General features: G+C 36.8%; 1 protein-coding gene across 6 annotated transcripts in view; it reads right to left on the bottom strand.

The window, feature by feature from the left end:
- Positions 1 to 11,254, bottom strand: part of LOC112163205 (electrogenic sodium bicarbonate cotransporter 1) — a 44,683-nt gene that overhangs the window by 4,334 nt on the left and 29,095 nt on the right. For all 6 annotated transcript variants that reach the window (XM_024299480.2, XM_024299481.2, XM_024299476.2 and 3 more), the window contains 8 exons: positions 9,764 to 10,026; positions 7,144 to 7,205; positions 6,872 to 7,057; positions 5,882 to 5,995; positions 5,226 to 5,387; positions 3,013 to 3,191; positions 2,177 to 2,249; positions 1,524 to 1,592 (listed from right to left, as the gene is read on the bottom strand). In XM_024299480.2, coding sequence (XP_024155248.1) covers positions 1,524 to 1,592; positions 2,177 to 2,249; positions 3,013 to 3,191; positions 5,226 to 5,387; positions 5,882 to 5,995; positions 6,872 to 7,057; positions 7,144 to 7,205; positions 9,764 to 10,026 — 1,108 coding nt within the window. The remainder of the gene's footprint in view (positions 1 to 1,523; positions 1,593 to 2,176; positions 2,250 to 3,012; positions 3,192 to 5,225; positions 5,388 to 5,881; positions 5,996 to 6,871; positions 7,058 to 7,143; positions 7,206 to 9,763; positions 10,027 to 11,254) is intronic.

Consider the following 11,254-nt stretch of genomic DNA (forward strand, 5'->3'; position numbering starts at 1 on the left):
TGTAAACATGCGTACGTGTGTTCGCTTTAGGCTTCAAAACGCTCATGTTCACACGTCACCATACACGTTTTTCATTCCATAACAAACAAAACTTAACAAAAGGTGCAGCCGTTACACACGCGTTCAAAAGTTAAACAAGTCGAACTTTAACCAATTAGAGAAAAACGTGGAGAAAGCAAACGACAAGTCATGACACACGCATGAGTATTGGATATCAACAGTCCAGTGTGAACACCATATGTCAAAAATCATGTTCAAGAATGCCCGTTTAGTGCGTTCTTAAACGTGCATCACATGCCTGGTGTGTACGTAGATTACATAGTCCAGAAAGCAGTGGATGCAGTTTATTTTTCAGACAAAAATGTTTGGGTTCAGGCTTCTAAGCTACTCCTGGAGGACAGTTAGATTTATGAATTTCTATAAAAATGCTTCTAAAAATCAGAATTTTTAACTAACCTGGACTTGGAAACTCTTAGCATAGAAGTAGTATTTTCTAGTGTACTAAAAGTATACTTAATGTACACTAAAAGTGACACTGTGAACTTAAAATGCACTTTTCATAAACTATCTGTATATTGTAAACTTAAAATGTTCCAATTTAAGTGATTAAAGTGATTCAATTAAAGTGATTCATTTAGATTCACGAATACTTAACTTAAAAAAAACTCAAAGCGTATTACTCTTAGCAGAGGGAAGTGCAAATTTGCACAAAAAAAAGTTGTTTTATGGAACATTTCTGCATATTAACATCGTTCTACATTTATGCTTGATTGTAGATTGACAGTTTTATAGTGATGTGCATCACCACTATTTATTTATTTAACCCTGCAGAACCCAAGAAACTATTTCTTCTAAGCTTTCAGTATTAATTTGACTATTTGTATTTTTGTTCATTTTAGATTGTACAGTAGCCAAAAACAAAATGAAAAAAAAACTAAAATAATAAATAAAAAGAAGGAAAAAATTTTAATGAAACAAAAAAAGAATTAAAAAAAGGAAATTTGACCCCTTGAGTTCTCCGGGGTTAAGTTAACACTGTAGTTTTTGTGCTTTCTTTTCACCTGTTTTGCATTTTTTTTTCTAAACATATGTCTGAGCCAAAAGAAAACTTTGGAGAAAAATTCTTTTGTTATGCTAATATTGAAATGCAGGCCAACAGTTAAATGCAAATATACTGTTTTAGTTGATAAAGTTTTAATCATTTATAATTCAGTTAATTAGAATGTTTGTTTGTCTTCTGTTCATTAAGGTGGAATGGCATCTTTTTAATAGATACATTTAAAGATAATACTCTGTAGTTGACAAAAATATATATAAATAAACTATTAACTCCCATGAAATTGTTTATTTTTATGTAACTTCCTCATTTGATACGATCACTTCTTGATTTTTTTTAGTTTATTTCCCCACTCACACATTTAAAATAATAAACTTTCTCCCAAGTTGTGGGTTTTCTTCGACTATCTTGTGCTCACATGTCATCTTTGACATTAGCATGTGTTAACAGATCTGAACCGACTCACCTGAACGCCGTTGAGCGACGCCACGCCCATGTACAGGAACACGCCGTAAAGCACAGGCATGGGAATGAACTGCACAACAAAGAGAAGGACGAAACACACCAATGTGACGAGCAGGAAATCAGCCAGAGAAAATTCCAGAGAAACTTCCCCGTCTTCACACCACCGTGACATCTAACAAGTCATTGTTGGCGTCCGTGGAACGCTATAAATAGATCACAAGCAGCTTTTCTGAGGGTTACTGGTGTTAAGTTCCTAAACTCTCGTTCACTTTTAGCCACAAAGCTTTAATAGCAGAAATAAATCTGTTAAATGCAATAAGATTATTTAAAAAGAAAGCTTGCAAAAAGTAAAAAAAATGTTTTGAGAAACAAGAAAACTTCTATGAGTGCAGAAAATGTCCACAAGGGGGAGCAGTGGTCCATCAACTTTCACTTTTTGGTTTGGCAGCTTCATGAAAAAGTCCTTCTGCTGCAGCTTAAAGTCCTGATAAACGTGCTTCTTTCACATGGAATCTCATCACATACGACCTCTTAATCGGGCGATTAAAAACAGATTAGTTTGAATTTTAAAGGAATGTGACAGGAGTTTGTCCTGAAAGAGACAAACAGTCGTTCAAGCTGCAGTGGAAAAATTTGGGAAAGTTGGAGCGTTACCTTGAGGATTGGAGCCATGAAGACAGAGAGTCCTGTTAGGAGGAACACGCAGATACCGGTAACTCTCTGTTCCCTGGATTGAGGGGAGAAAAAACAAAAAACATCATGAGATTGGACTGTTTTAACTTCTCTAAAGCAGAATTTTAGCTTATTGGAGTAAAATACACAAGTTTCATTAATATAAAATATATTTTTAATGAGGAAACTACACAAAAAAATGGTTGTGGAAACAATCGGAAGGAAATTGCTGTCATCATTAAACATGAGATTAACAGTTTGCTTCAGAAGTGTTGATTTATTTTACCCTCCATTCAATTCTATTTATAGAACATCAATAAACAAAGAAAAAGTTCACTCTGTTTCTGTTTTATGATCTTTTTTGTGTTTCATCATCACCAGAAAAAGTGAAATTCCACCCAAATTATCTTTGAATCTATTTTCAAAATGTTCCCATTAGTTATTTTTATTATAATTAGACTGATTTTGGCCCAAATCTGTTGTTTTTTATGACATATTTTCTCCAGAGCATCAGTATTTTATTAGAAAACGGCTTCTGAGTTGTGGCAGAGCAGCTCCATTTTACTGAGAGCTCTCCGTTTACATTCTCCCACTAGCTTACAGCCCCTCACATTCCAACCTAACCTAAACTGGTTCTTGATTCACAACAATTTAAATAAATAAAAGTAACTTTAAGCTTATTAATCTTTATAAATATCCTCCATCATCAGAAAAATGCCACAATAACGTGTAAAAATACACAATTTTCATCATATGATCTTTTAAAATCATGATGGAAGCCTTCGTTAGCGGTCATTCAGGTCATCATGTCCCCTCACCTGACGCCCAGGAATTTCGGCTGCTCTCCGGGCGCCGACGTCTCCGTCTCCATTTTCAGGGAATCGATGTGGGCGATGGAAATGACGGTGGCAGCGACGTACCACGGCAGGCCCATGAAGGAGCAGATGATTATCAGGACGGCCACCCAGAACAGATCCAGGTGATACCCGGCCCCTTTCTGCAGAGAAAGAGCAGTTCATTTTTCCCAAATATCAGTTTTTCGAGGCTTTTTAAACTAAAAATAGCCTTGATTTTAGATCAACATTTTCCATTATTACCACAAAACCTTTGTTTATTGATGCATCATCTTTTACATCTCTTTGTTAAATTGTGGAAACCTGTGACAGGTGGAATCCATAAAGTCCAATTACAGATGTTTAAGGCTTTAAAACAGATATGAACATTTTTTACACTTATTTTAGTAGTTTAAACGCTCAAATTTAAATATCTTAAAAAATAATAATAAAAAAGGGCAAGAATTGCGGTAAAAAAATATGTGAAACAGCAATACTAGCAGAATAACTGTATATTTCAGGTGACAGTGGATGCAGTTTATTTTTCAGACAGAAATGTAACCATGAACGTTTGCGCTTTTAGTGCAACCAACTAAAAAAACAGCTTGATTTATGGATTCTTTTGGCAAAACCATGCAACAAATATTGACTGCAAATACTCAGAAAAAGAAAAATCCAACTAAGTTAGATTCAGATTACCCAAAATGTAGTCTTCAACACACTTTTTATAGTATAAAATTTAGCAGAAAAACCATGAAGATCATTTTTAAACCCTCAGAACACAATAAAAACAGTATTTTGTTGCACAAACTTCAATACTGCCACCAAATCATTTCTGCATCTGTCAGTTAAACTTCTGCCAATGTTTGCATGTATTTTGGGTTTTCTCTCGGCGGCGTGTTTCACTTCCTTCCACAAATAGATTTAGATCAGAGCTCAAAGAGGAGGAGGCTACAGAATAGTCGACTGTTTTTTCTTTTAGTCTTTCTTGTTTTGTGACATTTAACTGTTAGATGATGTGTGACTGAAGCCAAAGGTTCTGACCCAGAGCAGCACCTTTGGCTCCAGAATGCTTTGGTCATCTTAAAGACCCATTCTGATGAAAATTGTGCTTTGCTTGTTTTTAATATGTTCTAGTATTTTTTTCTGATGATGGAGAGCATGAATGAGTAAAATTCAAATCAAGTTTGAATTTCCAACAATCTATTTTTTTAATTGTCGTGAATCAGGAGCAGACGTTTTAAAAAATTGTGGGCGAGCGTGCCAAAGAACATCGTCTCGGTATACCGGACGGCTTTATATGGACCGCCGCCGTCCGGATACATTTACACATCATCCAGTAAGAGCGGGTGCCGGCCAGCCATCCGAACATGAATCCGCCCGATTCTGCAATGATGTCATCCCCGCCCGACTAACTGGCGTCTGCATTCATGACCACGCCAACGATTTTCAGAAAAATTGGGCGGCGGCAGCTAATCCTGAAGATTCTGCTGATGCCTTCCTATTACACAGGGGCAGTTGTGTATAGTCGTATATGTGATTGGAGCTTTAACTTTCAATCTGAATTTTTTAATCTTTTTATACAATTATGTAATGATTTATTTTATTTACAGGAATTTTTTCCTGTGTAACAGCAGAAAAACATTAAATTAATACTTTATGATTTGGTTAATGTTTATTAATATAATTCAGCATTATTTAACTAATAAATAATGTGTTAACAAATGTGTTTATGTATTACTTTACATTACTAAGTGTATGATGTAGCACATTAGTTTGCAGTTTATTAATGTTTATATTCAACCGTACTTAATACATAACAAATCTTTAATAAAACTTTATCTATGCAATTGCTTAATGTTATGTATGAATCAACAACATTTTAGTTAATATATATGCAAAGCCATGATAAAGCAAATGTTTACTTTGGCTTTTGTTTAGAGTTAGGAAGCTAAATTAATGATCATTTACTAAATTTAGTAAAACTTACCTTCTAACTAATGCATTAAACAATGCACTTAATGTAAAGTAATCCATAAAAGTGTCTGTTCTGTTATTTTATTGTTAAATAAAGCTTAATTATGCATGAACAAACCTTTATTATAAAGTGCTACCCTTGTTTTTTTATTCATAGCTTCACTTGTAGATCAGTAAAGAAGCTACATTACCCAGCATTCCTTTTGAAGCTGTGCGCTTACCTTTAGTTTGTGCTCCTTCCTGTTAACAATCACAGCAGTGATCTGCTGGTCCATAAATATTAGAATGGTAACAAGCAGGGCGGGGAGAGCAGCTGCCAGGTACACCCACCAGGGGTTTCCTCCGAAAGGGGCAACAAACCAGCCCCTATGTGGGCTTGTGGGCTGTGAGGGACAGGAAAACAATGGTTGGAGTGTGCCGGTACAGGAAAGACAGGTCGATGCGTACACCTATAGGATGTTTTTTTAAAATATCAACAATGGGGGAAAAAAATACTCCATGTGTACATGGTAACCAGAACAAAGAACAGTGAATTAAACCCCGAAACAAAGCCGCCTCTGTTCTCATATCACATTTAATCAAGTTCTTCCGGCTCCTCTGCCAAAACCTGGCAGTGCAGGGGTGGGGGGGTGTTGTCAGCTGGCTAACCTTTGAGCTTCTGATCTCCAAGAATGTCAGTGTCTTAGTTTCAGGTAATATCTGTCCAACAGCCAAACTACAAAGAGAGCATTATGTCGAGATTTGGAAGAAGTACTGCAGAAACAGGGATCATTATCCGCGTAATTTGAGGAAAATGAACGAAACGCTGTCCCCCCACGACTGCAGAGCCATGAGCAATGACCACGCACACTCATCAATGGAAGCCTTTTTTTAATACCTTGAATTCACTAGGCACGATGAGCTTTGGGGTGTTCACGCCGACCAAGGCGTCCACGCCGCAGAAGAGGAGGATGGTCAAAATGATGGCGAAGTCGCTGATGAGCTTCCTCACCTGGAAATGAGTGGAAAAAAATCCATTTAAATTCAATTTATTTTATGTTATTTCCACAAAAACAAAAAAAAAGGAAATAAAAGGGAACAGACGGAAGAGAACTTATCTGCCCTTTTACATTTTTTTGGATAAACACATTTCAGATTAAAAAAAAATATATATATATATCTACGACAAAAATATACTTTAAACATATTTATATACAACACATGAATACATGTAAACAGTAAATGAATAATCAAGATATTGGCAATTTTATCAGCAAGCCCTCTTATGGTTACTTTAGCCCCAATTCCGCTAAGTGGTGCAGTACGGTCCAGTCCAGGATTTTGAGCATTTCTATTATAATATGGACCAATAAAGTCGGACTGAACCGGACCGTTTTTAGGCTCCTGTTGGTTGTAGGTCCATAGAGAAAAGGAAGGAACCAGTTAGCACGGAGCTACTGTTCAAACCTGTTGATTCGTGGAAGGTCATCGTTGGTAGCTCATGATTCAACTTTGAGTGGAAACGCTCCCATGAAATGGTAAATAAGTACGCAAAGTTTCATAAATATTAAAAAAAAAAATCAGAAGAAGAAAAGTCATACTAGGTCCTCTCAAGGCATTTTGTGTCCTTCAAGTTTTCAATAATTTAAATCTAAAAACAATAGTTAGAAGGTAGTAATTCTCACTGGTTTTTGGCAAAAAAAAATCAAAATATTTAGTTGAAAAACACTGGTTTTTGGCAAAAAAAAATCAAAATATTTAGTTGAAAAACTAAAATAAAAGTTATCTACCAGAATTCTTCCTTCATGGATCTCAGGTGTTTCCTTTTGCCCTCTGTCATAAATCAGCGCTTTTCATTACAAATGTTCTTATCTACCAGGCTGCTCACCATCGTGGGGAAGAACCGGCTCGTCTTGAACTTCTTCAGACCCATGGAGCAGGCGTAGGTCCCAAAGAACAGGATGAAGGACATCAGGGTGATGTCAGGCACGTACTTGCAGGCCGCTCCCACCAGCTGTCCACCAAACCTCTCACAGTCGTCTTTGGTCACGGACGCCCAGGTGAAATTCACCGGCTGAGGAGGCCAAAAGAAAAACACAAACAGCTTCAGTTAAACTGGAGGAGGGGAGAAAGAAATGAAACAAAGACATAAGAACATACCAGATCGGGACCATCTGTACTGTTTGTCCAGGCAAAAATATCAAGGTCATCTGATGAGTTGCCTGGTCAGGAGAAACAATGATACCATATCACCGAAATGAAAAAAACATTTGGAATCACACAATGTTTTAAAACTGGGTCAAGATCCACCTTCTACCAAACTAAACAGGCATTTATGGGCTTTTTTTTTTAAATCTTGCTACCACACAAAAAAGTGTTGGAGTAAAAAAAATTATAAACTGCTTGACAAAAAAGTACAAAAAAATAAATCAAATTATCTTCATTAAAATTTGTTTTGAAATGTTTACAATTCTGTCTTTTTTATGCTTCTCCCTTGAGTTTGCTCTCTGAAAATTCTCAGATGCTTTCTAAGATGTTTGTTTATTTCAGCCCTTTCCACCCATCCCATGTGTGATGCGTCAACAAGGAGCTCTGCAGGTTTCTGGAAGATTCATTCCCAGAAGGAAGTTTCCAGAAGTCGGAGCTACGCTGCAGTTTCGTCTCTTAAAGCTCTTTATTTTGATAGGCGGAACTGGGATTTGTCCGAGAATCTCCGTCATTTGTGTCAGTTTCAGCCACGTGTTATTCATCATCATCATCATCATCAATCAAAATCACTGACTGTATACGAGAACTGGACCAAGTATGTGTGGCGTCACCCAATGAAATTAAGTCAGTTCAGTTGTCCTTTTTTTTGGGGGGGGTTATATGGACGCCGCCATGAAGGAACCAGATATTTGCCAGTAAGCAGCATTTGGTTCAAGTCGGTCTGAATCAACGTTTCTATGGCAACCACCGATCTGGAGTGAGCTTAAAGGAGGTCCAGACCCCCAACCACTAGAAAGTGAACTACACAAAATCTCTCACAAGTTTTCAACATGCAACCACGTAGCTTTATTTAAGCATCCGATTGGTCAGTTTTTACTTTGAATAACTTGAACTACAGAAAAATATCGTGGAAAGAAATTGATTAGCAAGAAATTGTTAAAAGTAAAAGGTAACAGAGCACGAATGGTTATTCTGACAAATAGAATGACTAATTTCTTATATAAGTTTAGGGATTTTGGCTTCTTGGAGCCAGCAGGTACTTCCTGTTTGGAAAGAAAAGGGGGAGGAGTCACTCATTCCAGAGTTCATATACAGTCAATAGTCCTGATTAACTCGAAAGGTGGAAAGCCACATCACACAAAAGTTGATAGAAAATAGATTTCCAAACGTCATTTTTCAGTGTTCCAATATTTGTTCCAATTGTTCCATTATTTAGTGTCTATATAGCACAAACCAGTTGGTAGAATGATTTCAGGTAACTTCTGTACAGACAATGGAATCTAAAATAATCACGTTTGGCCTTGCATCAATATGCAATCCCTCATAATAGACAAGATTGTGGTAGAACGATGAGCTGGAGTTGTTTTACAGCTCAACTCAGTGACAGAGATAAACAGAAACGTTTTTATGTAACAACATTCTGGTTGCAAACGTAAAAATTTGGTTAAGAATTTGTTCTGCAGCAAAAAAATGACAAAATCTACAAAAATGTGAACCATAAAAGACGAGATTTAGGTTTTTAGAACTTCAAATTTGAAAAAAACATTAAAATGCTGCTGAGATACCTGAAGAAAGCTGAGCACAACATAATCTAAGAGTTGAGGGGGAAATAAAACGTTAAATTTGTAACTAAAAGCTGTTAAAAATCCACTTTTTTTTTTGTTTTTTCTAACAATGATTGTACATTTTTATCCAAAAATCAAAGAGCATGTATCGTTTTCTAGGAAATTGTTCCTGCGGAGTAGCAGAAGTTCTATAAAAATTTGCCTCCGAGTTGTGATTGTTGATGTGGAGCAACCCCGCCCCTCTTCCCATCACCTTTGTGAAGCCCCGACAACTAAGGTATGTTTCCCAACTCATTGTTTTTTCCCATTCGATTCTAATTTTAAACAATTTCAATATAGAAATACTCAGAAATGCAATTTTAAGCTAAGTTTTCTTAATATATGTCCTTTATCATCAGAAAAATGGTACAAAAACATGTTGAAAATAACAAAAATACATTTTTTTTAAAGATTGTCGACATCTTTTCTTCCAGGTTATTTAACTAATTCTGTCAGAGTGAAAGAGTTTTATTCGGTTGTTAATCTGAGCTTGTATTTGGCAGATCCCCATTAAATTAAATTACAAGCTTTCAAACGTTTCGTAATGACTGTTAGTTCAACTTCTTTTGAAACCTTCCCGACTGTTGGTGTCTAAAACCTGGGCGATAAGAAATGTGAATGAAGCTTTGGTTTAATGGCCGTGATAAGCTTTAGAGGAATCGTACCGCTCTCCTCATAAAGCGGCCATTACGTCACGTTTTTATATCAGTGGTGCAAACAGAGAAAGTCCATCATTTCGGCACCCTCAGAACATGTTGTGATATCTGGCCTGTTAGCCGCTGCTCTCATTCTGATAGGGCTGTTGGGAAAGTAAACAGTGGTATCTGCAGGCTGACACATCTCTGTATCATTTGTTATTTCTACTGCAAACACACTTAAGTCCTGCTAAATTGAGCAAAACCAAATGTGGTTCTTTGTCTGCTATCAGTGGTGGCTAAACACAAAAAAAGTCCCGGTCTGAATCTTACCAGGAATGCAGCGACAGTCGTACTGGGTGACGAGGTCGCTGTTGTAGTCCGTGCTGATGGGGTTGTGGTGCGCCAGCTTGATCATCTTCTTGAAAGCGTCATAAATAAAGATGAAGCTGATGAGAGCTGAGAAACCCTCCTCGGTGAAGCGGGTGAAGTATTGCACCAGGAAGCTGGCGTCCGTGGCGACCAGCACCAGACAGAATATACCCGACCACAGGCCGATCCACAGCCGGAACTCAAGGTAGTCAAAGTTGTTCTCTCTGGGGAAGGATGGAGAACACAAATCAGATCAATTTCTACAAATATTCTGCATTGAAACCGTGAGGTTTTTAGATGTTGACCTGTTTGGAAACATTCAGACGGCACGACATCCTTCACTCACAGTGTGAAATTAAATAAGGCTGAATAATTCATAGCGGAACATAATCAGCATGGTGTTTGGTAATGTTACACTGGCACAGGGAGGGAAGAGAAAACGAACAGATGTCTTGTTTACAGAGAAACATCCACTTTCTACGTTTTCTGAATCTCGTTCTCTCGGCGTGCAGAACGTGTGGAACCTTTCATGATCTTCAGCACAGACAGTTCCAAGGGGATCACATTTGAATAAATCAAATATAAAAAATTCAACTGAAATCTAAATATGATCAGTAAGATTTCTCTATAGGGGCCAAACAAAAAAATGGAGCTTGTACATCTCTGTTGAATTACCTTTCTTTTTTTTTTTATTCGCTAATTTGTCTCAAATAATTTAGATTCTGACGCAAATGTTGAATTTTTTGTGTTTTTAACATGTTCTTTGAGCCTTTTTCTGACATATATAAAAAGAAAAATAGGCTTTCTAACTATTTTTTTTATTCAAATTGTTGTAAATCACAAACAAACAAAAAAGTGTTTAAAACATGCAGGGCGGGCCACAAGCTCCCTACTCAGCTCCAGTTTGATGTTTTTGTTGCACCAGTAATGTTGGGTTGAGGGTGTGAGGGGCTGTAAGCTAGCTGGAGAGCCTAAACAGATAGGCGATGGGAATGGGGGGCTGGGTTGCTTCACTCTATTGGTCCCACCCACAACTTAGAGTTACATTTCTGATGAAAAATGACATTGAACAATAAATATGAATAATAACTCAAAAGATGATCGGAGTGGGTCTTTAAACGAGGGTTTTTGGAAGGATTTCATGTTGTTGTTAAAAACTACTGCGTTAGTTTGAATTCAAAGCGCACTTTCAAAAAACAGAATATTTTTCTTCCGTTTTTGGAGTCAATCTGAACGCTTCTGCAACAATAAATGTTAATTCTATGGTCCAAGTTGTCAGATTGCTTCTATTGCAGTAATTTTGTGATTCAATCTAAAATATAAACTTATATTTAGTAGCAGAAAAGGATTTACCTTCATATAGTTTCAGGTCATTGTGAACAATGAACACCAAAAAAATGAATATTACAAGAAAAAAACTGGTAAATGTATTACTTTAAATATCGTAAATGC

The sequence above is a fragment of the Oryzias melastigma genome, linkage group LG12 (genome assembly GCF_002922805.2).
Source record: "Oryzias melastigma strain HK-1 linkage group LG12, ASM292280v2, whole genome shotgun sequence".
Lineage (NCBI taxonomy): Eukaryota > Metazoa > Chordata > Actinopteri > Beloniformes > Adrianichthyidae > Oryzias > Oryzias melastigma.